This window comes from Panthera pardus, unplaced genomic scaffold, assembly GCF_024362965.1.
Source record: "Panthera pardus isolate Hobbes unplaced genomic scaffold, ASM2436296v1 HiC_scaffold_12, whole genome shotgun sequence".
NCBI lineage: Eukaryota > Metazoa > Chordata > Mammalia > Carnivora > Felidae > Panthera > Panthera pardus.
The window spans coordinates 108,284,527-108,312,449 of NW_026526677.1; the positions used below are offsets into that span (position 1 = coordinate 108,284,527).

The 27,923-nt window shown below is 37.4% G+C and overlaps 1 protein-coding gene across 1 annotated transcript in view; it reads left to right on the forward strand.

The window, feature by feature from the left end:
- Positions 1–27,923, forward strand: part of LOC109278701 (protein NPAT) — a 53,108-nt gene that overhangs the window by 5,762 nt on the left and 19,423 nt on the right. The window contains exons 2-10 of the mRNA XM_019469259.2: positions 12,239–12,357; positions 16,460–16,520; positions 18,766–18,838; positions 20,366–20,406; positions 21,454–21,681; positions 23,193–23,274; positions 26,335–26,422; positions 26,957–27,048; positions 27,129–27,216. Coding sequence (XP_019324804.2) covers positions 12,239–12,357; positions 16,460–16,520; positions 18,766–18,838; positions 20,366–20,406; positions 21,454–21,681; positions 23,193–23,274; positions 26,335–26,422; positions 26,957–27,048; positions 27,129–27,216 — 872 coding nt within the window. The remainder of the gene's footprint in view (positions 1–12,238; positions 12,358–16,459; positions 16,521–18,765; positions 18,839–20,365; positions 20,407–21,453; positions 21,682–23,192; positions 23,275–26,334; positions 26,423–26,956; positions 27,049–27,128; positions 27,217–27,923) is intronic.

Sequence of the window (27,923 nt, forward strand, 5' to 3'; positions counted from 1 at the left end):
AATTACCACATTGTTTTGGAAGTCTTAAGACAAAAGTAAAGCAAAATACATCAAGTCTAATCTAAAGTGTCCAATCTGGATCGCCCAAAGTTGGGCATGTTTTTTGTTTTGTTTTTAAAGAATTGGTGTGTTTTTTTCTTAAGATTTTTTTTTTTAATTTTTTTTAACGTTTTATTTATTTTTGAGACAGAGAGAGACAGAGCATGAACGGGGGAGGGGCAGAGAGAGAGGGAGACACAGAATCGGAAGCAGGCTCCAGGCTCCGAGCCATCAGCCCAGAGCCCGACGCGGGGCTCGAACTCACGGACCGCGAGATCGTGACCTGAGCTGAAGTCGGACGCTTAACCAACTGAGCCACCCAGGCGCCCCTTAAGATTTTATTTTTAAGTAATCTCTACACCCAACATATCGCTCAACAACACGAGATCAAGGAATCGCTGGCGGAGCCAGCCAGGCGCCCCTGAAGAATCCTTTTACTTCATCTGAAGCAGTCATCAACCCAGATGGTATTCTGATTCCACTGTCCAAATCACATCAGTCTAGAATAATTGACCCCACCTTCAGGACCACTCAGAATCTGGGATTTTAGGATGCTGTGGGTATTTGGGTTTTTTTCCTAACTCTTTATGTAACCTGATACAGATCTTGGAAAAACCATTTAATGTCGTCTGTGCCCAGTTTCTTCTTCTTCAGATTGAGGAAGCCCAAGGTCCATCTCAGGTCTAAATTCTTTGATTCCTGGATAAAGAAATCTGCAGGCAGGAGGCTCTCATCAGTGTCTCTGGTAGGGTTCCTAGTGCCCTGCAGCCCAGCAGCAAAATGAAGCTCACTTACTGAAGGGCCACCTCATGACTTAATGGGCTTTGATGTGGGCAGCTACGTTTTAATTTTCTCTGAGAGCACATTCCCTGGGGTAAACTGTGCTTTGCAGTGGAATAATGACCATGTCAGATACTTGGATTGCTAGAGAGCATCTCATTTAGAAGTCAGTTTCAAATCACATGGCTCTGGTAGTTTTTGTATCAAAACAAAATAAAAGCTCCCAAACGAATATTTATCTCGGAGTTTAAATCTGTTGGAATGATAAAAGGATCTAAGAGTTAAGCGTCTGTAAAATATTTGAAGCTGGGTGAAATCACAAATACTAATTCTAATAATCTCTGTTAAATTTGAGTAGAAGCCAAAGGAACTAACAGAATCCCTGGGAACACTTTCAATATAAACTGTTAATCCTATGGTCATGACTAATAACTCCAATTATAAGAGTTGAGGAAGGGCATCAATTGTCTGTACAAGCACAAAATCAGCCCCACACATGAGAAAATGGGTCATGTGGAGGATGCTGAAAAGTCTCTTGTCCCTCTCTGGTAAACTGATGATAATGCTACGAGATGGAAACCAGGCTATAAAATAAAGTAAGCCGTTCTGCCTGAATTTTCAGGATTAGGTACCCCTACTCCTGCACACATGCATCATAGCTTTAAACATCACTAGTTTTCTCTGATTATGGGCCAGACATATTAAATATTTTTTTAACATCTTTTTTTCAACGTTTTTTATTTTTATTTTTATTTTTTATTTTTGGGACAGAGAGAGACAGAGCATGAACGGGGGAGGGGCAGAGAGAGAGGGAGACACAGAATCGGAAACAGGCTCCAGGCTCCGAGCCATCAGCCCAGAGCCTGACGTGGGGCTCGAACTCACAGACCGCGAGATCGTGACCTGGCTGAAGTCGGACGCTTAACCGACTGCGCCACCCAGGCGCCCCATTTTAACATCTTTTTTTAATGGACTCTTTTAAAATTTGTTTTGAGAGGGAGTAGGTGTGTGTGTGTGTGAGTGAGTGAGTGAGTGAGTGAGTGAGCGAGCGAGCAGGGGAGTGGCAGAGAGAGAGAGAGAGAGGGAGAGTGAGAATCCCAAGCAGGCTCAGCACTGTCAGTACCAAGCCCAGTACAAGGCTCAATCTTAAAACCTGAGCCAGTATCAAGAGTTGCACACTTAAGTGACTGAGCCACCCAGACACCCCATATTTTATTATCTTATTTGATCTTCTCAAGGCCCCAGAAAAGTAGCAACTGCTTGCTCTATGATACATTGGTGGAAAGCGAGGTCCCTAGAGGATATATGTGTGCTATAAACTGCTTTTCTTTTAAATGCCAGAAAACACTGAAAGACCGTCCTTGATCATAGATTTTTATTCATTTGTTCATTTAGCTATCCATTTATTCAGGAACTCGTTCAATTTTTAACAAACCCTTCTCCAAAGAAAGCTTCCTGAAAATCCAGCCTATCCCTCTTTTTTGCTGTATTTTATTGTATATGTGTATGCTACATATATAATATTGTGTATGTGTAAACAACATATGTATTATTAATGTATATGCTGTGTTCACCAGTTGATGCATATTTGAGTTTTATAAAGCTTATACAAACTTTAAAAATGTTTATAACCTTGCTTACAAGTTTGTGTGTGGACGTAAGTTTCATTTCATTTGAGTAAATACCAAAAAGTAGTTGCTAAATTGAGTTTACTATCTCACTATTTGTTTTCTGTTTGTCTCATTTGTTTCCAACCAAAAAATGTGCCATTTTTTCCTACATTCTTATGGGTTATTTTTAGTATTCCATTTTCTCTACACTACTAGCTTATTAACTTTGGCTGTTTTCATTTTTAAAAAGTAAAGCAGAAAACATTAAATCTAATCTAAAGTGGGAACTCTAGATTGCCTAAACTTGGACATATTTCTAAGAGCCAAAGATAAATATCTTAGATATTTTAAGATGCATTGTAATTTTTGAACATTTTTTATAGAAGTAACTTAGTCTTTTAACAAAGCCTTTTCTGAAGTGTATACTGAAGTGTAATGTCTTATGATAAGCCATAACTGTCTGATCTGTGACCATTCCTTGGCCAGCATATGCTACCACAAGTGACCATATTATTCTGAGAAAGGTTACTTCTGTTACTACATTGTGTTTAGGGAGGTATTTCTCAACCTTACTTCATTATCATACCCTTAAGGAGTATTTTTAGACTTCCCACCCCCCCCATTTCCAAATATTTTAATGTCACAAGTACACTATTTACATATTGTATGTATATCTGTGACTTATGCATAAAAACAGTGGTATTTTCTTTGTTCCCTTGCTGCCTCTGTACCAATTTTCATCCCCTTAAGGCTATGTTGTTCTTTTGAGAATGTTTGGTCTGCAGAAAAGCAAATCCACTTTAAGGAATTAGATTTCACACCACCACCTGTTAGAAGTCTCAAGTGGTTATGAATACATCTGGGTGATTAGAACTTTTGAAACTCTCCCATGGAAAGAAATTGTTTATCTTCAGTTTAAATTTTGAAGCATATAAAAAGCTCCACCTGCCCTGATTCCAGAGTGACTCCAGTGGTTCTTAACATATTTTAAACTTCTGTATTCATGAAATCCTAGTAGCAGCTGACTTACTACAAATAATGTAACTCAAAAAGCAAACCTTCATAAAAATGATAACTTCTCAGCTGGCTGTAGAATTATAAGGGTTTATATTTGAGCTCTTTATTTGTAAAAAATAAAAAAGTAAAACATAGCCATTTATCCTTGATCTGCTTTCCTATTTGAGGTGATTTCACATCTTCAGTGATAGAGATATTGAAGTAGTAATATATGAGATAAAAGGTTTCTTCTGTTTCTAAATGTCCTCCCATACTCCAAAGGACATATCTTTGGGGTTTTTATTGGTATATTTATTTGTTTCTTCCTGTAGCATTAGTTAACAAAAGGTTGGAAAACTGATTCATCACCTGTAAGTAGAAAGTGGTGAGTTGGTTCCCAGATCCCAATTAGGCCATTTCCTAAAATGGGATGACAGTTTTCTGGCTCTTTCGTTTTATAACCTTCATATATAATGACTTCATAGACACTCTTGCTACTTTTTTGACTTGGAGGGCCTGGTTAAAGACACAGTTCCAGGTGAGAAGAGTAGAACCTTATAATTTTAAAGTTGGAAGAGACCTAAATAATTGCATTGGTAGTTAAATACTTGAGTACTGTACCAGCACTGAGATGAGTCTAGTACAAAAGGATCTGATAAGAGGAGTATAATACGTGCCAAAAAAGAGTCTCTGAGTAAGTGGTAGTTACCCTAGACCTGAAAAATGAGTTGGAATTAGCTAGACTAAGAAAGGATAAGCTGCCCAAGCAACAGGAATGACATTTACAATGGCCTTGATATCAGAACATTCATGAATTTGCACAATTGAGAGACCAGTTAGTCTGAGAGAGATGGAATGACACAAGTCTCAAGAAGAAATTGGGATGGAAAACAAGTAGAACTTCATATAACATGTTAAGAATTAAGGATTACATTTTTACTTTGAGTTTCATGTACCACAACATGTAGAATTCAGTGGTTTTCAGTATATTCACAATGTTGTGCAACCATCATCACTATGTTAAGTCCAGAATGTTTCCGTCATCCCAGAAAGAAACCCCAAACCTGTTAACAGTCACTCCCACTTGCCCCATCCCCCCATCCTCTAGCAACCACTGATTTCCTTTTGTCTCTGTGGATTTGCCTATTCTGGACATTTTATATAAATGGAATTATAGTAAAACCTTGGTTTGTTGACCAGAATTCATTTCGGAAACATGCTTGTAATCCAAAGCTCTTGTATTTCAAAGTGAATTTCGAGAACCATTGACTCAGTTGTGATCACATGACATTCATTGTCATGTGCTACTAGCATTGTGAGACGTCACTGGTTTATCAAGTTAAAGTTTTGTATTAGAAATGTTCACTGCTCTTACAGAACACTTGCAGAACAAGTTATCCAAGGTTTTACTGCATACAATGTGTGAGCTACTGCTGCAATCCAAGGTTTTACCGTATACGATACGTGATCTTTTGTACCTGACTTCTAGAACGTCATGTTTTCAGGATTCATCCATGTTGCAGCAAGTGGAAGTAGTACTTTGCATAGCTGAATACTGTTCCATGGTATGGATATTCCACATTTTGTCCATTCACTGATGGACATTTAAGTTGTTTCCACTTTTTGGATATTAAGAAAAATGCTGTGAGCACTCATGTACAAGTTTTGTTTGGACATACTGTTTCAGCTCTCTTACACATATACCTTAGTAGAATCACTTGGTCATTTGGTAATTCTATGTTTAATATTTCTGAGAACTTCACAAGGAATTTTCTAACGATTTTGTACTACTTTAAATTCCTACCAGCAATGTATGAGATTTCCAGTTTCATCACATCTTTGCCAATATTCACGACTATCTGAATTCTGGCTATCCTAGTGGTATGAATTGGTATATCTCATTGTAGTTTTGGTTTTAAATCTTCCTAATTACTAATGAAGTTGAGCCTCTTATGTGCTTAATGGTTTGTTCTTTATAAATTCTGGATTGTAGTCCCTTATCAGGTAGATGAGTTGCACATATTTTCTTCCGTTTCATCCATTGTCTTTTCATTGAAAACACAAATTGTTTCTAATTTTGGTGAAATTCACTTCATCTAATTTTTTCTTTGGTTGCTTGTTCTTTAAATGTCATAACTAAGAAACCATTACCTGATCTGATGTCAGAAATATTTACACCTCTGTTTTGTTGTAAGACTTTTATGGGTTTTGCTCTTAAACTTACATCTTTGATCTATTTTTAGTTAATTTTTATATTTGGTATGAGGCATGAGGGTCCAACTTCATTCTTTTGCATGTGGGTATCCAGTTCTCCCAGCACCAGTTGTTGAAAAGACCATTTCCCCCATTGAGATGACTTGGCGCTGTTTCTGAAAATCAGTTGACCATAAATGTCTGGACTGTGAATTCTGTCCCATTGATCTGTGTCTATCCTTATGCCTGTAACATATTAGCTTGATTACTATTACATAGTAGTATATTTTGAAATGGGTGTTTCTCCACCAGCTATTTCATCTTGAAGATAGTTTTAACTACTCTGTGTCCCTTGTATTATGGATGTTAAGATCAGTTTGTGAATTTCTGCACAAAAGACAACTAAAATTTTGATAGAGATTATGTTGAGTCTGAGAGTATTGACATCTCAATAATATTAACGCTTCTAATCCATTAACAAGATATATCCATTTGTTTAGTCTTTAATATCTTTGAGTGGTATTTTAGTTTTTAGTATAATCATTTCCTTCTTTTGCTAAACTTATTCCTGTTTTATTCTTTTTGATGCTGTTGTAAATGAAACTTTTTTAATTTCATTTTTGAAATTCATTGTTCATTGCAAATATATAGAAATGCAGTTAAATTTTGTATATTCATCATGTATTCTGCAGCCTTACTGAAGTCATTTATTGACTTTAATAGTTTTTCTGTGTACATGGATTCCTTAAATTTTCCTATTTAAGACATCATATCATCTGCGAATGGGGATATTTGATTTTTTTCCTTTCCAATCTGGATGCTTTTTATTTTATTTTCTTTCTTAATTGCCCAAGCTAGAACCTCTAGTACAGTGTTGCATTGAAATGGCAAGAGCAGGCATCATCTTGTCTGTGATCTTATGGGGGAAGCTTTGACTCTTTCACCCTTGAGATGTGATATGTTACCTGTGGGATTTTCATAGATGCCTTTATCAGGTTGAAGAAATTCCCTTATATTCCTAATATTTGCATCATGAAAAGATACTGGAATTTGTCATGGTTTTTCTGCATCTTATGAGATAACATGGTTTTGTTCTTTATTAATATACAGGGTAATGGCTACTAGATATTTAATATCATGTGTTACATGGATTTATTTTTGTTTTATTGAACTGGTCTTGCATTTCTGGCACAATTGTACTTTGTCATGGCGTATAATCATTTTTAAATGTTACTGAATTTATTTTGTTAGTATTATGTTGAGAATTATTACATCTGCTTTCTCATGGGGGATATTGGTGTGTAGTTTTCTTGTGATGTTATTGTCTGGTTTTATTATCAGATTATTACTACCACTAGCATCTGAATTGGGAAATCTCTCTTTTATTTATTTATTACTTTTTTTAAAAGAGTTGGTGAAATTTTTTCAGTGTTTGATAGAATTCACCAGTGAGGCCATTTGATCCTAGGCTTTTCTTTGTGAAAAGATTCTTTATTACAGTTAAATCTCTTTACTTGTTTTAAGTCTGTTCAGATTTTCTCTTCTTTCTTGAGTCCGTTTAATGTCTCTGTAAGAAGTATCTGTTTTACCTGGGCTCTCTAAATTGTTCATAGTACATACAACTATTCATAGTATCCCTTTATAATCCAGTTTATTTCTGTAATTTAATAGTAATGTCCCCCCTTTTCATTTCTGAATATAGGAATTTAAGTCTTCTTTATCAGTCTCATTACAGATTTGTTGATTTTTGTTAGTCTTTTCAGAGAATCAACTTTTAGTTTCATAGATTTGTCTCTTTTGTTATTCTGTTTCATTTTTTTTTTCTACTCTATTTTCTTTCTTCTGCTTTCTTTTGGGTTTAGTTTGCTCTTCTTCTAGTTTATAAAATGGAAGGATAGGGTATTGGTTTGAGATATTTTATCTTTTTTTTAAGTTTTTATTTATTTTGAAAAGAGTACATGCAGGAGAGGCAGAGGGAAGGAGGGAGAGAGAAAATCCCAAGCAGGCTCCAGACTGTCAGCACAGAGCCTGACACAGGGCTCAAACCCATGAAACATGGGACCATGACCCAAGCCAAAATCAGGAGTCAGTTGCTCAACTGATTGAGCCATCCATGCACCCCCAAAATATTTATCTTTTAAATACAGGTATTTACTGGGACGCCTGTGTTGTTCAGTTAACCCAGCGCCTGACTCTTGATATAAGCTCAAGTCTTGATCTCAGAGTCATGAGTTCAATCCCTGCATTGGGCCCTGAGCTGGACGTGAAGCCTGCTTGGAAAAAAAACAAAAAACAGGTATTTAAAGCTATAAATATGCCACTAAGCACTACTGTAGTTGTATCCTGTTTTAGCATGTTGCATTTTTGTTTTTGTTTATCTCAAAATATTGTCTCTTTTTGTTTTCTTCTTTGATGCTTTGATTATTTAAGAGAGTGTTGTTTAATTTCTGAATATTTGTGGGGCGCCTGGTTGACTCAGTCGTTTGAGCATCCGACTTCGCCTCAGGTGATCGCAGGGTTCATGGGTTCAAGCCCCACGTTTGCTCTGTACTGACACTTCAGAGCCTGGAGCCTGCTTTGGATTCTGTGTCTCCCTCGCACCTCCCCCTTTTGCACTCTCTCTTTCTCAGAAATAAACAAACATTAAAAAACTTCTTAAAAAATTTCTGCATATTTATGAATTTCTTATTGATTTCTAATTTCATTCTGTTAGGGTCAGAGAGCATCCTCTATATAATTTCCATCAATTTTTAAATTTATTATATGTCCTAATACATAGTTTATCCTGGAAGATGTTCACATACACCTGAGAAGAATGTATATTCGGCTATCGTTGGGTGTAGTACACTATAGAAGTTAGGTCTAGTTGGTTTATAGTGTTCAAGTCTTCTGTTTCCTTATTGAACTCTCTAGTTGTCTATTCATTATTGAAAGTGAGACTTTTTTGAAGTGTATAACTTTTATTGAATTGTCTAGTTCTTGTTGCACTTTTGTGAGTGTCTCCTTTGTGTTTTGTGTATCTTTTGAATGATTGGATATTTTTTCGCCATCTTTGCCCCTACTAACAATGTTTGTCTCGCTTTGTCTGATTCAGTGTAGCCTCTTCAGCTCTTAGTTCCTGTATGAATGGTGTATCTTTTTCCATCCTTTTATTGTAATCCACTATTTAAGTGTTTATTTCTAGAAGAGGGAGAGTGAGTGGGTGAGGGGCAGAGAGAGAGGGAGACAGGGGATCTGAAGCAGGCTCTGTGCTGACCGCCCAGAGCCCCATGTGGAGCTGGAACTCACAAACTGCGAGATCATGACCTCCTGAGCTGAGGTCAAACACTTAACCGACTGAGCCATCTAGGCACCCTGAGAGAAGGAATATGAAACAGGCTCCACAGTCAGCATGGAGCCCGACATGGGGCTCAGTCCCACAATCCGGGGATCATGACCTGAGCCAAAATCAAGAATGAGATGCCCAACCAAATGAGCCACCCTAGGGTCTCCCCTAGGATTCCCTTTAATATTTCTTATAGAGTGAGTCTGCTAGCAACAGTGCGTCTGGGTTTTGTTTTGTTTTGTTAATGTGGAAATATCTTAATTTGTCCATTTTGAAGGAGTTTTGCTGGTCTTGGTTGACTTTTTTGTTAGCATTTTGTATGTGTCATCTCCCTGCCTGTGGTCTCTGTGGTTTTTAATGAGAAAAAAGCCGTTAATCCTACTGCGGATTGCTTGTATGTGATGAGCTGTTTCTGATTTCAAGATTCTCTCTTGTTGTTTTGACAGTTTGAATATGCTGTATCTAGGTGTGGATTTCTTTCACTTTATCCCACTTAGAGTTTATTGACCTTCCTGCATAAATAGACTAACGTGTTTCCAAAAATTTTGGAGGTTCGTTATTTGTACATTATTTCTTCAAATAGTCTTTTTGCTTTTTTTGTCTCTGCTCTCTTGGGACTTTGATAATGCGTGTCTTGGTACAGCTGATGGTACCCCACAGCTCCCAGGGACTCTGTTCACTTTTCGTGATCCTATTTGTTTTTGTTCCTTATGCTGGATACAGATCATTTGATCTGTGTTCAGGTTCACTAATTCTTTCATCTGCCTTAAATCTGTTGAGCCCCCCTCTAGAGAATTTCTCATTTTAGTTCTTTTCAACTCTAGAATTTCTATTTGGTTTTTGTTTTGTTTATGCTTTTTGTAGAATTTCTGTCTTATTTCTGTTTGGTGAAACATTGCTCTCATAATCTTTTTAGGTATTTATGAATATTTTTCTTTAATTCTCTGAACTTATTTAAAATAGCTGACTTTTTAAAAGTTTTAACTATAGTGTCTTGGTTTCCTTAGGAATGATGTCTGTTGACTACTTTTATTTCCCCTTGCATATGAGGCATACTTTCTTGTTTCTGTGCATGTCTCATAATTTTTTGTTGAAAATTTGACGTTTTAAATAATATAATGTGACAACTCTTATGATCAGACTCTCTTTGTTACTGCACTTTATTGCTTCAGTAGTGGCTGTGAACTGCTGCCTGAACTAATTCTGTAAGGTCTATAGTCTTTAAATTTATATCCTACGATTGGAGAATGATTTTTTTCATTTTTTAAATTTATTTTTTTTAATGTGTATTTATTTTTGAGAGAGAGAGGGAGAGCCAGAGCTTGAGCAGGGGCGGTCCAGAGACAGCGAGAGACACAGAAATCGAAGCAGGCTCCAGGCTCTGAGCTGTCAGCCCAGAGCCCAACGCGGGGCTCGAACTCACGGACTGCGAGATCATGACCTGAGCTGAAGTTGGACGCTTAACCGGCTAAGCCCCCAAAGCGCCCCATCCCCCTGCCTTTATTTTTCATTTTTTAAATGCTTGCTGTCAGTTAGTCTCCCTTTGTTTACCAAGGGGCTGTGTGTATATTGGGCACACTTCAACATTCAGCTAAACCATTGACGACTCTGCCTGAGCTTTCACTTCCTGCTTCCGCAGAGCCTTACCTAGTAAGCCAGAGGCGAGGGCTCGGGGCCTTGTCAGGTATATTCTTGAGTATGCACGTTGCCCTACAGTTGCACGTGGCCTCCTACTATCTCAGGAATATATCCTAGCTTTTCATAGCCTGCCATGTACTCTTCATGCCCTAGCTTTTTTTTTCCTTTTAACTTTGAGGTAGCTTGTTTGTCCTACTCTTCTGTCACAGGCAGCTGTAGTGTTTAGCAATTCGTGGCGGTAGTTTTAAGCAAACATCTTAAAGAAGTTTCTTTGCACTGGGTAAATTCGGATTCGTCTCAGAGACAAGCCATGCAACCAGAGTTTTACAGGGAATTTTCACACAGATCACATTATGACAATTTCTGGAAATGAGTCTTTGGAAAAATTCCAGCATATCCAGTCCCTCCATTGGCTGCTAGGCTGTTTGTTTTAATTGTGATTGCAGGCTATTGACTTTCAAGTATATATTGCTCAGCTAGGGAGATGATCATGGGAATAGAGCTAGTTTAAGTGCCAAGATGTTCATTATACATGATGTTCATCTATTTTTCTTAAATGCTCTCAAAACTTTGATTATATTCAGAGTTTTGTGACCTTTTTTTAATAATTTGTGCTAGCGTTCTCATTTCTTTTATGGACGAGAGGATTTTTGGAGGTCCTTATGTTGCCATTCCTACTGAAACTGCTAAGATTTTAGAAATTTAAACAGAGATACAGGAAGTGATGGAAGGGCTTTACACATGATCAAAGGGCTTTACACAAGGGTTTAATTTCACCAGCTTTGATCCACAAGTCAAGGCAAGTGTGATGTTTTATACATGAAGCACCTTAGTTCTGCAGAATATAAGTGATTTTTTTTGCCCTATATTCACAATGCTTATTTTAACAGAATGGAAGAAGAACCTGGTCTCCCAGGATCCTATCCAATGTTCTTTCTGTACTATACTACCTTTTTTTAGTGGTTGGTAATGCTAAGAAACAAAACAGCAAGGATAGACTGACTGCTAGTCAGGTCATATGTGTGCAAGTACCAAGCACTGATACGTAAGATTGTTCCATAAATGTTGGTTAGATGTAAATGCTAATAAAGTTCTTGTTGAAATAGTGTTTTGACTCCCAAAGGGCATAAATTAAAAATCAAAGGAGTGCCGTTCTTGCCTTTCTTGAGAAGTAGGTCTTTTGTTCATTTTTCTCTTAAACCAGTAGGCAAATAAGTGAAATGTACAAGTAAGTAGCAATTTTAGGAGAATGTAGTATTTTTTGATAAGCCAGTAAGTTAATTTAATACTCTTTGCCATCCTTGTGAGTATGGAGTTCATGGAGTAGAAGAACATTTATCATTTCCTTATTAGTTCTCCTGTTATTTATCATTATTTTATTCTCTTCTAAGCATTACTGGGTGTTGGTTGCTGTTTATCAGACACCTTATATTTCTCGTTTACCTGGAGTTTTTTCCATCAAACAGCCATCTATTCTATGAAGACTACTTATTTTGTACTGAAGCCCATACTGGTGGTTCTGGGCAAGGCTGCAGAATCCCAGCACATTCTACCTAAGGGTTCATTTGTGATATGAAACTTCTGTAGTATTTCAACAGCATTTTGATAAAAATAGAGAAGCTTACTGGCATCACCTAAACTTCTGTTTTTCATTTAGGTTACTTGCAACAGGAAAACCTCACTTCTACCTGCCAGACTTTTATTTTGGAAAGTTCAAATTTAAAAGAATATGCCGAACATTGTACAGATGAAGGTTTTATCCCAGCCTGCTTACTGGTGAGTGATGTGTTCCTTACAGGAAATATTTCCTCACTGGCCAACATGAGAGACTGTAAACACAGTCTTAAAATCAGCTCATTAGCAGTACCAGAATTCGTAAAGATTTGATAGTATTCATGCATGAGTGGAAAGACCCAGAGAAGGCCAACTCTTCTTTTCACACATTTATTTCACACAATTACAACTTTTGCCTCTAAGAATCAGTTTCAAAATGACTCTCTCATTTCTAATTAATTCCACTACTATTTATCTTGAGGCTCACTTGTTTTCTGCTTGCTATGGACTAAAATATTTGTGTCCCTCAAGATGCATATGTTGAAACCCCATCACCAGTGTGATGCTATTTGGTAGTGGGATCTTTGAGAATTAATTAGGTTTAGATTGGGTCATGAGGTTGGGCCTCATGTGTTGTGATTATTGCCTTTGTAAGAAGTGGAAGAGAGAGATCTCTCTCCTTGAATAAGCACAGAGGCGATGTCTGGAAGCCAGGAAGGTGGCCCTCACCAGGAACTAAATTGGCTGGCACCTTGACCTTGGACTCGCTGGCCTCCAGAATAAGAAATGCCTATTATTTAAGCCACCTGCTATATAGTGTCTTACACTTAACCAATTTTTTCCTGCATCTGGTTGCTTACTTTAGATAAATAAAAAACAGGTATTTTGTTATCTTTGTTGTCACTTCACCTGTGCTGACAGCTCAGAGCCTGGAGCCTACTTCATATTCTGTGTCTCCTTCTGTCTCTGCCCCTCCCCTGCTCACAGTCTGTCTCTGTCTCTCTCTCTCAAAAATAAATAAACATTAAAAAAAAAAAAAGATTACTAGACCAACAGAGCATCATTGGGAATACAGTGGGTGTATTTTGTAACCACGTTATTTGACATAGTATTTTGTTAATTTTTTTTAAACATGGCTCCTTAGATTCATTTCAGCTGTCACAAACAACATTCTTTTCTGTGGAGGAAACCTGAAAAGTAAAACTGCTAGGGAATATCAAAGATAGTGCATTCATTTAAGATGTCCATTCTCCCCATTTTGATCTATAGATTCATTACAATTAAAATGCCCATAAGCATTTTTATAGATAGCAACAAGCTGATTTCTAAATTTCATGTGGAAAAGCAAAGGGACTAGAATACTCCAAACTGTTCTTAAAAAGGATAAGTTGGAAGAGTCCTGTTACTTAATTGTAAGACTTATTAATGAGTTCTGGTCATCATGATCCGGTGATGTTAGGGGGAGGTTTGGCACTTACATCAGTGGAACAGAATAGAGCCCAGTGTAGACCCATGCAGAACTGATTTGTGATTGAAGTACAAAGGGAATTCACTGGAGATGGTAATTTATCAACAAATGGAGATAGAGCAATTAGTCATGCAGATTCAAAAAAAGATTCTCTACACATACATCATACAAAGACTACCAAAATGGATAATAGACCAAATGTACAGCATAGAACTATAAGACTTTTCAGGAGAAAATTTATGTTAACTTAGATTTGATGATGAGTTTTAAGTATGACACTGACAAAAAGGAAAAATTGGTAAATTAAACTTCCTAAAAATTTAAAAATTTTGCTTTACAATAGACTGTTCAAAGAATGACCAACCATAGGCTGGAAAAAAAAAATTACATTATCAGTTATGTGATAAAGGATTTGTACCCAGAACACCCTTTTAAAAACTATTAAAATTTTTTTTAATGAAATTATTTTGGGGGTGACTGGGGGGCTCAGTCAGTTAAGCATCCTACTCTTGATCTCGGCTCAGGTCATGATCTCATGGTTCGTGAGTTCGAGCCCCACATCAGGCTCTGTGCTGACAGCTCAGAGTCTGGAGCCTGCCTCAAATTCTGTGTCTCTCTCTCTGTGTCTCTCTGCCCCTCCCTTGCTCTTACTCTGTCTCTTTCTCTGTCTCTCTCAAAAATAAACATTAAAAAAAAAAAAACTCTTTAAAAAGAAAATCTCTTTATTTTTTTTTTTTAATTTTTTTAATGTTTATTTTTGAGGAAGACAGAGAGAGAGAGAGAGAGAGAGAGTGTGAGTGAGTGGGGGAGGGGCAGAGAGCGAGACACACACACACAGGATCTGAAGCAGGCTCCAGGCTCTGAGCTGTCAGCACAGAGCCCCACGCTGGTCTCGAACTCATGAGCCATGAGATCATGACCTGAGCCGAAGTCGGGCACTCAACCAAGCCACCCAGGTGCCCCAAAAAAGAAAATCTTTTTAAAGGGCAAGGGATCTGAAGATGGCAATAAGCTAATTTAAAAACTCCAAATCATTTGTCATTGGGAAAATGCAAATTAATACTCTAAAGAGATATCAACAGGGGTGCGTCCGTGGCTCAGGCGGTAAAGCCTCTGACTTTGCCTCAGGTCATGATCTCACCGCTTGTGAGTTTGGGCCTCACGGGGGCTCGATGCTGACAGCTCAGAGCCTGGAGTCTGCTTCCAATTCTGTGTCCCTCACTCACTCTGCCCCTTCCCCGCTCATCGTCTGTCTCTCTCTCTCTCTCAAGAATAAGTGAAACATTAAAAAAGAGAGAGAGAGGGACGCCTGGGTGGCTCAGTTGGTTAAGCGTCCAACTTCGGCTCAGGTCATGATCTCGCAGTCTGTGAGTTTGAGCCCCGCGTCGGGCTCTGTGCTGACAGCTCAGAGCCTGGAGCCTGTTTCAGACTCTGTGTCTCCCTCTTTCTGACCCTCCCCCGTTCATGCTCTGTCTCTCTCTGTCTCAAAAATAAATAAACGTTAAAAAAAAAATTTTTTTTTTTTTTTAAAAAAAGAGATACCAGCATATATATATTAGAATGGCTACTGTAAAGAACAGTTTAAAAACTGTCAGATCATTAGCAGTAATGGTGCAAAACAGCAGGAACTCACATTTATTGCTGCTGAGAATGTAAAATCATACAACCACTTTGAAAAACAAATTGGCAGTTGTTTATAAAGGTAAACATGTGTTCCCCATGTGACCCAGCACTCATACACCCAGATACTTAATCCAAGTAAATTGAAAAACATGTTCACACAAAAGCCTGCACACTAATGTTTATCTGTGATGGTCAAAAACGGAAAACAACCAAGCTGTCCTTTAGCCAATAAACAGATAAACTGTGGTACAGCCATAGAATGGAATACTACTAAACAACAAAAAGCAAACATGCTGTTGACTCAAAAAGCGTGAATGAATCTTAAATAAATCCCTCTGAGTTCTACTAAATTAGCCATTCTCAACAAATAATGAAAATGTAATGTAGATAATGGGAGCCAGGTTTCTCTGTGAGAAAGAACATACAAATAAGATTAAGAATGGTCGCGGGGGTGGGGCACCTGGGTGACTCAGTGGGTTACGTGACCAACTTTGACGCAGGTCATGGTCTCACAGTTTGTGGGTTCAAGCCCCACTTCAGGCTCTGTGCTGACAGCTCACAGCCTCTAGCCTGCTTCGGATTCTGTGTCTCCCTGTCTCTGCACCTTCCCCACTAACTCTTGTGCACTCACATTTCTCTCTCTCTCTCAAAAATTAATATTTTAAAAAGAATTTTTTTTAAAAGAAAGGGCAGATTAGGAGTGGGTCCTTACAGTTTTAAAACTTAGGTGACTGGATCCCTCCCTTGCAGCTGAAAACTACTTTTCTGCCTTTGGACTATCTTACTTAAAAAAACATAGTCTTAGTGTCTTATTCAAACAGACAAGGTCCTTGGGGTGCCTCGGTGGCTCAGTCAGTTAAGCTTCCGGCTTGGGCTCAGGTCATGGTCTCATGGTTCATGAGTTTGAACCACATGTCAGGCTCTGCACTGATGGTGCGGAGCTTGCTTCGGATTCTCTCTCTCCCTCTCTCTCTCTCTGCCTCTCCCCTGCTCACTCTTCACTGTCTCTCTCAAAATAAATAAAATTTTTTTAAAATTTCAAACAGGCAATTTTCTTGACTCGTGGAAGATTTGATGCAACTCCTAACTTAAGTGACTCTTTATTTTTGATACCTTGTTCTTCACCCCCATCAAAAAATCCAGGGCTTTTATAACGTTATATAGACGTTCTATGGTGGAAGATTATTTGCAGTGTTGCACAATTTTTGTAATGCTTGATTTTTTTCTTTTCAGTCCTTGTTTGGAAAAAACTTGACAACAATTCTGAATGAATATGTAGCTATGAAAGCAAAAGGTAAGAATTCAAGTTCAGGGATTCTTTTTATCTAATTTTTAAGTAGAAATAATTTTTAAAGGATAATGCCTCTTGCAAATCAAAAGAAAACTTTTCAGAAAACAAAACAAAGCAAAAAACTTATCTCCATTACGATGAGAGAAGTTTTACTGGGAAATACCTAATTAAAAAGTTTGCATTTATATTGAGAAATCGTAAAAATCTGAATGCTGATGAATGTAACAAAATAAATTTTGTAAAAAATAAAACTCCTAAATGTAGGTCTCTGCCTTGATGAACAGCATTGCTACGTGTTAGAGAATTTCAAGATAATGTTTTAAGTCCTTTGTAGTCTAAATCTGGACACAGGACCCAGTCATAAAATTCTGATTTATATTAGCCAGAATATAAATTAATAGTTGCCTAAGTTAATATTTTAAGGGGAAAGTTAAAATTGTTTTATTCTCTAATATTATTTTTGTAGCTCAGAACATTAACAAGAATTACCATAAAACAATAGCATTGAAAAAAAGGAAGGATGCTTCATGTTTATTGAGTATTTGTCTGTAGACAGCTTTGTGCTAGATGCTTTCATATGTTTTGTAAACAGTCCTTAAACTAACCCAGTAAGAGGTATTTATTGTTAAAATCCATTTTTAGGGGCGCCTGGGTGGCTCAGTCGGTTAAGCGTCCAACTTCGCTCAGGTCATGATCTCACGGTCCGTGGGTTCGAGCCCCGCGTCGGGCTCTGGGCTGACAGCTCAGAGCCTAGAGCCTGTTCCGGATTCTATGTCTCCCTCTTTCTCTGACCCTCCCCTATTCATGCTCTCTCTCTGTCTCAAAAATAAATGTTAAAAAAAAAAATCCATTTTTATTGTTAAGATCCCAGGAAACTGAGAATTAGGCCAAACAACTTTTCCCAGATTGCAGCCCTAGAAACTACAGAGAGTAATATTAAATTTTTTTAAAATGTTATGTTTGTTTATTTTGAGACAGAATGAGTGTGAGCTCCGGAGGGGCAGAGAGTTGGGGGGAGAGGGAGAATCCCAAGCAGGCTCCGTGCTGCCAGCACAGAGCCTGAAGCAGGACTTGATCCCACAAATCGTGAGATCATGACTGAGCCAAAATAAAGAGCCTGATACCTAACCAACTGAGCCACCCAGGTGCCCCTCTACAGGAATTTTTACAGTGTAAATAACATCAAAAACTATATGCTATTGCAATATGAACGTTTAATCCCATTTTTATGTTGGGTAGCTTTCTCTGGTTTGAGTTTTTTGTAAGTATATGGTAAAGATTTTAAATATCCTGTAAGTTCCCCAACACTCTGGACTTTAAGAGCATATCCTAAAAAAAAAAAAAAAAATCAGTTCTCAGGAATTTTACCTGTAACTCTTAAGTATAGTAAGTGGTGGTGCCTTTTTTTTTTTTTTTTTTAATTTTTTTTTTTTTAACGTTTATTTATTTTTGAGACAGAGAGAGACAGAGCATGAACGGGGGAGGGTCAGAGAGAGGGAGACACAGAATCTGAAACAGGCTCCAGGCTCTGAGCTGTCAGCACAGAGCCCAACGCGGGGCTCGAACTCACAGACCACGAGATCATGACCTGAGCCGAAATCGGACGCTTAACCAACTGAGCCACCCAGGCGCTCCAAGCGGTGGTGCTTTTATTGAGGGGTTGCTGACCAATCACAGTAATTTGGACATGAAAAAATTGGTTGTGGAAAAATAATTTCCACACTCACAGGAGTTTGCATAACCTTTATGAAATTTATTATAAATCACATTATTTTAATTCACTTTTAAATGTCACATGTTGTCAACTAGAACAGATTTAAGATAGTTTGTCCTTTTGGGGGCACCTGGCTGGCTCAGTCAGTGGAGCATGTGACTCTCGATCTCAGGGTTGTGAGCTCACTATGTTGGGTGTAGAGATTATTTAAAATTTTTTAAAAATCTTTTAAAAAAAAAAAAAAGGAAATAAAATAGTTTGTTTTTTATTTAATACAAAGAAGATATAAAATCGTTCTTAAAAAGCTTCAGAGACTTTACAGATGTCCATTTCCACTCATTGCGTCGGATAGTCAGTGGCTTGAGAAAAGAAAGAAGTACAGCTTTGCAGGTCATTTTACAAAGTAGGCTTATTTCCTAGTTTCCAACATAAGGTCAACAGTTGAGAGAAAAGGTTTTTTCCTTGTTGATTTTGTGACCAAATTAAGTGATGAATTTTCTTCAGCCATATTCATTAACTTTTCTTCTTCCCTAGAAACATCAAATGATGTTCCAGCAATTATGTCATCTCTGTGGAAGAAGTTAGACCATACGCTTTCCCAGATCAGGTAATAAATAAAAAGCCTGTATAGTAAAGTTATCAGAACATGCATGATGATTTGGGAATGCAAACACATGCAGAAAGCTCTTCAGATTTAAATCTTCTTATGACCCACACAGTGCACTTCTGTAATACTGATCTAATTTTAAATTTACTCCAGAGGTTATGGATATTCCTGTTTTTTATTGGAATAATTTGAAATAAAATACATATTTAATAAAATGTTTAGAAATAAGGAAATTGAGACTTACACATGTTTAATGATATTCCCAAAGTCCCTTAGCAATTTAGAGGCAGCTCTCTGGGTACAATATAAATCTAATCCAGCCTTGTGTGAATTTCCTTACACAGTTGAATCTTCATTACTCATGCCAAGAATTGATGTGTTGAATTCGTGCCTCATTGGTTCTTCCCCTGTAAAGAAACAAGCCTAAATAAAATGCTACTTGTGGAATCTTCTAATTTTGGAATGTTCTCATGGTACTAATATGCACCTTTTACCGAGGTCATGGCCATGTAATGCCCTACTGGTAAACAGCTCTTACCTAACTTTAGAGTATAGTATAAAAACAGTTTCTTACCCTTTCTCCCAGAGAAAGTGGAACACTCAGCATAAATGCAGCAGGGGCTTCATTTCCTTCCCAGTTTAAACTGCTGAAATGGCTTCAAATGCTTTCTGTCTAACTCTATCACATCTTATTTGGTACTCTTACCTTTATTCCCCCTTTCTTGACTTTTTTCCCCCCTTTCAAATAATCTTGAAAGACATTCACAATTAGCACCTATAAATATTTATAAGTTACTGAGATGTTTTGTTGAGATGCTACATAAAAATAAAAGGCTTTTAGTCAAATATTCTCCAAGATTGGTGTGTGTGTGTTATTAAAAATGCTTTTTCAATTTAGTAAGTTTTATTGCTCTTTTTCATAGAGACTAATTTAACAGATTTCCCAGGAAGAGAGCAGTGTCTGTGATTGGGTAACCAGTTCATAATAAAAGGAGAATCACCTTATACTGTGAATTTTCTTATATGTTTGCTTTCCTGTTTGCTTTCCTCCTTTGTTAGACACTGGATAAAATAGTTTTATAAGTAGTAAATTTGTTAAAAGCAGGATATCCTTTGAAATTAACTTCGGGATTCTGACATATTTATGTATGGAGTCCTATGTGAAATGAAGAATTTCTTTGTGAAGGTATCACTGTAGTGATAAAAGGTAATTAATAACTACAGAATTTTATCCGTGGCTTCCTTAAATATATAGACTTCTTAAAGTCAAGTCGAATTCTTAAAGGGATGTCAGAGTTCTCTAATGCTTACCGCATTGGATAAAAACTTGATTATTAAAATTCGGTGTGTGTGAGTGTGTTAACATGCCACCATTCTAAAGCAAGTAAGATTGGTCACCCCTCAAAAAAAATGTGCGTATCTTTTTTATCTGAGAGAGGTCTATTATCTTTTAATTCAGTTTACTTCAGGTCTGACTGTTAATAAACTAGACCGTATCTTTTAACGTCTAACTCTTTTATTTGTTAGGAGCATGCAAAGTTCCCCAGGGTTTGTTGCCAGTCAGAGAGGTAGGTATTCAGCTTTATAAATAATGTTTAGCATTAATTCAGACTTAAACTGTCAAATTTATGCTAAGTATATATTTTGTTTAAACTACCGCTCTTTGGAGCACCTGGGTGGCTCAGTCGGTTAAGCGTCCGACTTCGGCTCAGGTCATGATCTCGCAGTCCGTGAGTTCGAGCCCCGCGTCGGGCTCTGTGCTGACAGCTCAGAGCCTGGAGCCTGTTTCAGATTCTGTGTCTCCCTCTCTCTCTGCCCCTCCCCTGTTCATGCTCTGTCTCTCCCTGTCTCAAAAATAAATAAACGTTAAAAAAAAAAAAAAAAATTTTAACTACTGCTCTTTGAAGTACAGTTATTACCATAATAGGAAATTATATTGTAGAAAAGAGCATTTGAAGTACTCCCTGTTTTTTTTTCATTGACTCTAATGTATTCATGTCTTTAATTCTCATTTCATTGGTTTGTTTCTTAATTTGTAGAGGTGTTATTAGTATGAATTACTAAAGAAATATACTCATAGATTTATAAACTTTGTGTATACAGTTGACCCTTGAATCACACTGCTTTGAACTGGGTGGGTTCACTTATTCATAATTTTTTTCTGTTAATAAATACAGTACAGGAATATGAATGTATCTTGGCTTCCAGTGACTTTCTTAATCACATTTTCTTTTCTAAGGCTACTTTGTTGTAAGACTACAGTATAATATAACATACAGAATGTGTGTTCAATTGTTGGTTATCGATAAGGCTTCTGGTCACCAGTAAGCTATCAGTAGTTAAAGTCTGGGGGGAGTCAGAAGTTGTATTTGGATTTTTGACTGTGCAAAGAGTCGGTGCTCTTAACCCCTGTGTTGTTCAAGGGTCAACTGTATGCATTTTAGTTTGTTTCATACGAAATTAACACCTAAAGTTAGTTGTTACTTTCAAGGGCTCTTTTTCAATCTATAGCTCTAATATGTTATTAAATAGTAGGATGTGTATCACATAGACTTGTTAAAATTGCCAGAGCACTCTGACACTGAGTTAATTTTTTAAATTCTCCTGTGTTGCAGTCCGAACAAGAAGTGGAATTGCAGAAATCAAAAGACAGAGAAAGCTGGCGTCTCAAGCGGCTCCCGTCAATTCAGAGTTGCTGACTTTAGCGTATCTTTCAGGACAATGTCCTGCTGCTACTCCTTCAACAGCCACACAGCTTGTCCGGTCAGCTGGCCAGATTACAGCTCCTGTGAGGTCAAATTTTGTAGTGGTTAACCATTCACAGTCACAAGACACTGTGGCCAGTGAGTTTAAATTTTGTTCTCTGAGTTTTGTTTTTAATCACATTGTGTAAATAGATGATATATTACTGTCTTTATAAATTGTAAAGTACTATAAACTGGAACAGACTTTGGGTAAGTTTGTCTTAAAGTGAGCATGTTGTTATACTTAGAAAACATTTTAATCTAGAATTCTTATCTCTATTCTGAGGTCCAACCTGGAACTTTCTTCTAATTCTCCGTTTTCTACATTAATAGAAAAGACTTGTGTTATATTTGATTTTAAAAGTAATACACAGTAAATTTGACCGCCTCCTTCTATTTGTTCATGCCAGTCTCCTAGAATGAACGGTGTTCTTCCAGTTCACCTCCATCTTTATCTACATGTTGAAAATCATTCATATTCTGTGAATCTTAGAGCTGGAGGTACACGTAGAGATCGTCTAGTATAGCTTGCTTGTTGTGTACTTGAAATGGTTGAAAACACCTGATACTAAGGGGCGAAAAGCTATTTAATAACAGAGTTGGGATTAAAATTCAGATGCCAGTTTCACTTAGACAAGTTTTCTTTCTCTTCTGTGCAGCTGAAACTTACTGCCATCCATTACATCCTCCTTCATTTCCATCTCTTCTCCAACCTTTTTTACACCCCGGGGTAAAAACATGTAGTATATATACACTATAGTGTACACTTAGTTTACAATTCTTACACTTCCTCCAATCTGCCATGTTTTGTTGAGACTGTGCTGTACTTAATTGTAAAACCTGAAGTCAGACAATGGGGCGCCTGAGTGACTCAGTCAGTTGAGCGTCCAACTTTGGCTCAGGTCACATCTCATGGTTCGTGGGTTTGAGCCCCGCGTCAGGCTCTGTGCTGGCAGCTCAGAGCCTGGAGCCTGCTTCAGATTCTGTCTCCCTCTCTCTCTGCCCCACCCCCCACCTGCACTCTGTCTCTCAAAAATGAATAAATGTTAAAAAAAAATTTTTTTTTAATCTAGGGGAGCCTGTTTATAATGACAAAATACTGAAAATAATCTGAATCTTGTCTGCTCAAATGGTGGTCAGTGGACCAGAAGTATCAGTATCACCTGGGAGCTTGTCAAAAATGCATAATCTTGGGGCGCCTGGGTGGCTCAGTCAGTCAAACGTCCGACTTCAGCTCAGGTCATGATCTCTCGGTTTGTGAGCTCGAGCCCTGCGTCGGGCTCTGTGCTGACAGCTCAGAGCCTGCATCCTGCTTTGAATTCTGTGTCTCCCTCTCTCTCTGTGCCCCTCCCCCACTTATGCTCTGTTTCTTTATCTCGCTTAAGAATAAATAATAATAACGTTAAAAAAAGTTTAAAAGCCTGAAGTCAAACAATAGATATTACTCATTCTAATATATTCTACAGTGCCTTGCACATAGTGAAGCATTCAGTGTATGCTAACTGAATTTAATATAAAATAATCATTATGTGATGCTGCTTATTCCATTAATTCAAGTTTAGAAAACTATTCCATGTCCTTGACTTAATACTTTTTTTCTTGAAATACAGCTGGAGAGTCTTTAAGTATCATTCCTGGTCCTCAGGAAAGGAAAACTCAAGCCAGTGTAATGTCTCCTGCTAGACGCAAAAGGTAAATGCCTTTTAAAAGGAAGAGTTTCTAATAACCATTAAAATTAAATAAGAATTACACCAGGATATTTACATTATGAATAAAATAACAAGAATGGACTCACTTCTTGGGATTATTTACTATTATATTCATTGCAAAATGCATTTTTTTCCCACATTTTAACCTCCTTGATATCTAGTTGTATCTTATACTCAATGGCTTATCACTGTTTTGTTGGAAATCTGTTCTTTCTAAAATAGTGCATAAAAATATGTCTTAAAATTGGTACTATCAGATTTTTTTAAGTAGGCTGTTTTTGAGTAAATATAAATAATACTGGCATTTTCACAAATAAATATTTAGAGTCTCAAAGTCAGAAATCTTTTCAGGAAGTCTTTGAGATCAAAGTTCTTTCTGTACTTAGCCCTGTGTCTTTGTTTGAAGGATATTTCAGAAAAGAGAGAATAGTTTTTAAATGCTTTTTCTGATTTCTTAACTGCCACACCATGGGTATTTTTGTTACGCTTTTTACTTGGTTGTCTCCCATTCAAGGCTGACCTCCCCTCCTTTATTGTTTTAATAGTAAAATAACGATAACAGTATCTAACATTTATAGAAACCTTGGCCCTTTTTCTTAATTTATTTATTGTTTAATTTACATCCAGGTTTAGCATATGGTGCAATAATGATTTCAGGAGTAGATGCCTTAATGCCCCTTACCCATTTAGCCCATCCCCCTCCTACAACCCTTCCAACCCTCTGTTCTTTAAAAGTCTGTTATGTTTTGTCCCCCTCCCGTTTTTATATTATTTTTGCTTCCCTTCCCTTATGTTCATCTGTTTTGTATTGTAAATTCCTCATATGAGTAAAGTCATGTGATATTTATCTTTCTCTGACTAATTTCGCTTAGCATAATACCCTCCAGTTCCATCCACGTAGTTGCAAACGGCAAGATTGCATTCTTTGGTTGCCGAGTAATACTCCATTGTATATATACACCACATCTTTATCCATTCATCTGTCGATGGACATTGGGTTCTTTCCATACTTTGGCTATTGTCGATAGTGCTGCTATAAACATCGGGGTGCATGTGCGCCTTCGAAACCACATACCTGTATCCCGTGGATAAATACCTAGTAGTGCAATTGCTGAGTTATAGGGTAGTTCTATTTTTAATTTTTTTGAGGAACCTCCTTACTGTTTTCTAGAGTGGCTGCACCAGTTTGCATTCCTGCCAGCAGTGCCAAAGAGATCCTCTTTCTCGCATCCTCGTCACCATCTGTTGTTGCTTGAGTTGTTAATGTTAGCCATTCTGGCAGGTGTGAGGTGGTGTCTCGTTGTGGTTTTGATTTGTATTTCCCTGATGATGAGTGATGTGGAGCATTTTTTCCTGCGTCATTTGGCCATCTGGATGTCTTCTTTGGAGAAGTGTCTATTCCGTCTTTTGCCCATTTTTTCACTGGATTATTTGTTTTTTTGGGTGTTGAGTTTGAGAAGCTCTTGATAGATTTTGGATACTAACCCTTTACCTGATAGGTTGTTTGCAAATATCTTCTCCCATTCCGTCATTTGCCTTTTAGTTTTGCTGATTGTTTCCTTCACTGTGCAGAAGCTTTTTTATTTTGATGAGGTCCCAATAGTTCATTTTTGCTTTTGTTTCCCTTGCCTCCGGAGACGTGTTGAGTAAGAAGTTGCTGTGACCGAAGTCAAAGAGGTTTTTGCCTTTCTCCTCGAGGATTTTGATGGCTTCCTGTCTTACATTGAGGTCTTTCATCCATTTTGAGTTTATTTTTGTGTATGGTGTAAGAAGGTGGTCCAGGTTCATTCTTCTGCATGTTGCTGTCCATTTTCCTAGCACCACTTGCTGAGGAGACTGTCTTTATTCCATTGGATATTCTTTCCTGCTTTGTCAAAGATTAGTTGGACATACAGTTGTGGGTCCGTTTCTGGATTCTCTTTTCTTTTCCATTGATCTGAGTGTCTGTTTTTGTGCCAGTACCATACTATCTTGATGATTACAGTTTTGTAGCATAGCTTGAAGTCCGGGATTGTGATGCCTCCAGCTTCGGGTTTTCTTTTTCAAGATTGTTCTGGCTATCCGGGGTCTTTTCTGGTTCCATACAAATTTTAAGATTGTTTGCTCTGGCTCTGTGAAGAATGCTGGTGTTATTTTGATAGGTATTGCATTGAATATGTAGGTGGCTTTGGGTAGTATCAGCATTTTAACAATGTTTGTTCTTCCGATCCAGGAGCATGGAATATTTTTCCATGTTTTTGTGTCTTCTTCAATTTCTTTCATAAGCTTTCTCTAGTTTTCAGTGTATAGATTTTTCACTTCTTTGGTTATGTTTATTCCTAAGTACTTGATGGTTTTTGGTGCAATTGTAAGTGGGATCAATTCCTTGATTTCTCTTTCTGCTGCTTCATTGGTGTATAGGATAGCAAACAATTTCTGTGCGTTGATTTTATAATCTGCGATTTTGCTGAATTCATGGATTAGTTCTAGCAGTTTTTTGGTGAAATCTCTTGGTTTTATAATCTGATTTTGCTGAATTCATGGATCAGTTCTAGCAGTTTTTTGGTGGAACCTTTTGGTTTTCCATCTAGAACATCATGTCATCTGCGAAGAGTGAAAGTCTGACTTCCATCTGGCCAGTTTGGATGCCTTTTATTCCTTTGCATTGTCTGATTGCTGAGGCTAAGACTTCCAATACTTTGTTGAATAACAATGGCGAGAGTGAAACCTTGGCCTTTTTATGAAGTCTTTTCACATACTTCACTTTATTCAATTATTTCATAAAATTAATAATACAGTTGGTCTTATCCCATTAAAAAGTAGGTCAAAGAGTCAGAACCTACCTTGCTTCAGACCACATAGTAAGTGGTAAAGCTGGACCTCAGATTCATTTTTTATTAATCCAAATTTAGTAATGCTTTTCTGTTCTACTGCCCTTTGTTCCCACCACAAAGAGGAAAAATGCCTGGTGTTCCATGATCTTAAGATTTGTGTCTGCATATGTAATTATCATTGAATCTGTTTTACATCCTAGTTAAAAGACAAGCTTTAAAATGTGTTTCAGTGAATCTCAAAGGAAGAGTAACACTCTGTCTGGACCTCATTCAACAATACGGAATTTCCAGGATCCAAATGCATTTGCAGTAGAAAAAGTAAGTGACCTTACCAAGGTTTGCAACTTGAGACATTCCTGAGTTTTAAAATACTGATAGAGAAACGGGTATATATATTTAGTGTGTATATGCATTTGTGTGTTATAATATTTCTACAACACTGTGCAGAGGAATTGCCATCAGATAGAGAGTAGTAAAATTTATGAGTAGGAGACAGTCCATTTAGATTAGGTCACATGAGCAAGTGCACCAAGTAAGAAACAGTGTAATGTTCCGGAAACTGTAAATATCTTGTGGGTGCTGGCTTATGCGATACAAAGGGCATTTTACTAGAGGCAAATTATTTGAAACCTTGTATAAAAAGTTAAAGAGCTTGGAATTGTGTTTTGTAATCAATTAAGAAAGGGTTGGTAAAGGATCTGTGAAAACAATTGTAAAGTGTTGTATTTGAGTATTAATACGGAGGGAGCCACAATTTCGGAGTTTCCACCTAGATTTATTAAAACTATCCTCGCTGTCATTTACTGGAAGCTCTACCCTATTCTTTTTTCTAATACTGACTTTCTTTTCCAGCAAATGGTTATTGAAAATGCACGAGAAAAAATATTAAGTAACAAATCTCTTCAAGAAAAGCTTGCAGAAAACATTAATAAATTTCTGACTAGGTAAGCTATGTGTGTTTAAAATGCTTCATTGTTTTCACCTAACTGAGAGCTATGGTAAAATTTTTCTTTCTGTATTACAGTGACAACAATATTGCTCAAGTACCTAAGCAAACAGAGAGCAACCCTACCGAACCAGAGACTTCAATTGATGAGCTCCTGGGACTTCAGGTACAGGTTACGGTGTGTGCATATAGTGCATATGCTCGTAGTGAACATTTTGGTTTCATTTCACATCCATTGCCAACAGATTAGATGTATAAAATTATTTAAAATAATAATTTTAGAGATCTCCTTCTTTATCTAAATGTAATATAATGTGTTCCTGAAAATGTGCTAGTGAATTTTCAAATAATCAGTGTAAATTGCATTGTTTAAATGGTAAAAGGAGTAAGACATCCTAAGCCATCTAATATCTCCAGTTTCTCCCTGTATCACTAAAGCTGTCTGCTGTAGCTATACAGCCCTTGTCCTGGATATCCAAGTATTTAATACTTTCAGGTACCTGAGTGGGTACATGGGTGCACAGGAAGCAACAATATGATACAGCGTATATTTAAATGAGATTCCTTTTATCTGCTACAGACGATGTTAAAACGTGAGGGAACAATGAAGTTCTACGTTAAAGATATTTAATGATTCCAAATAAAATGAACAAGACACTTGAAAAAGACAGGTTACTAACTAGTGTGACCGCTTACCGCTAACAGAAGGAAGGTGGGGTGTAGTCACTTGGGCTGCTCAGTGATAGTGAAGATGGAGGACTGTAAGCTGGTGGAGGGAGAATACAATATTGTATCTTTGAGATCTGTTCCTGTGCAAATACTTTCTCAAGAGCGGCGGAGATTTGTGACCGTAGCACATCCTTTCACTTGGGC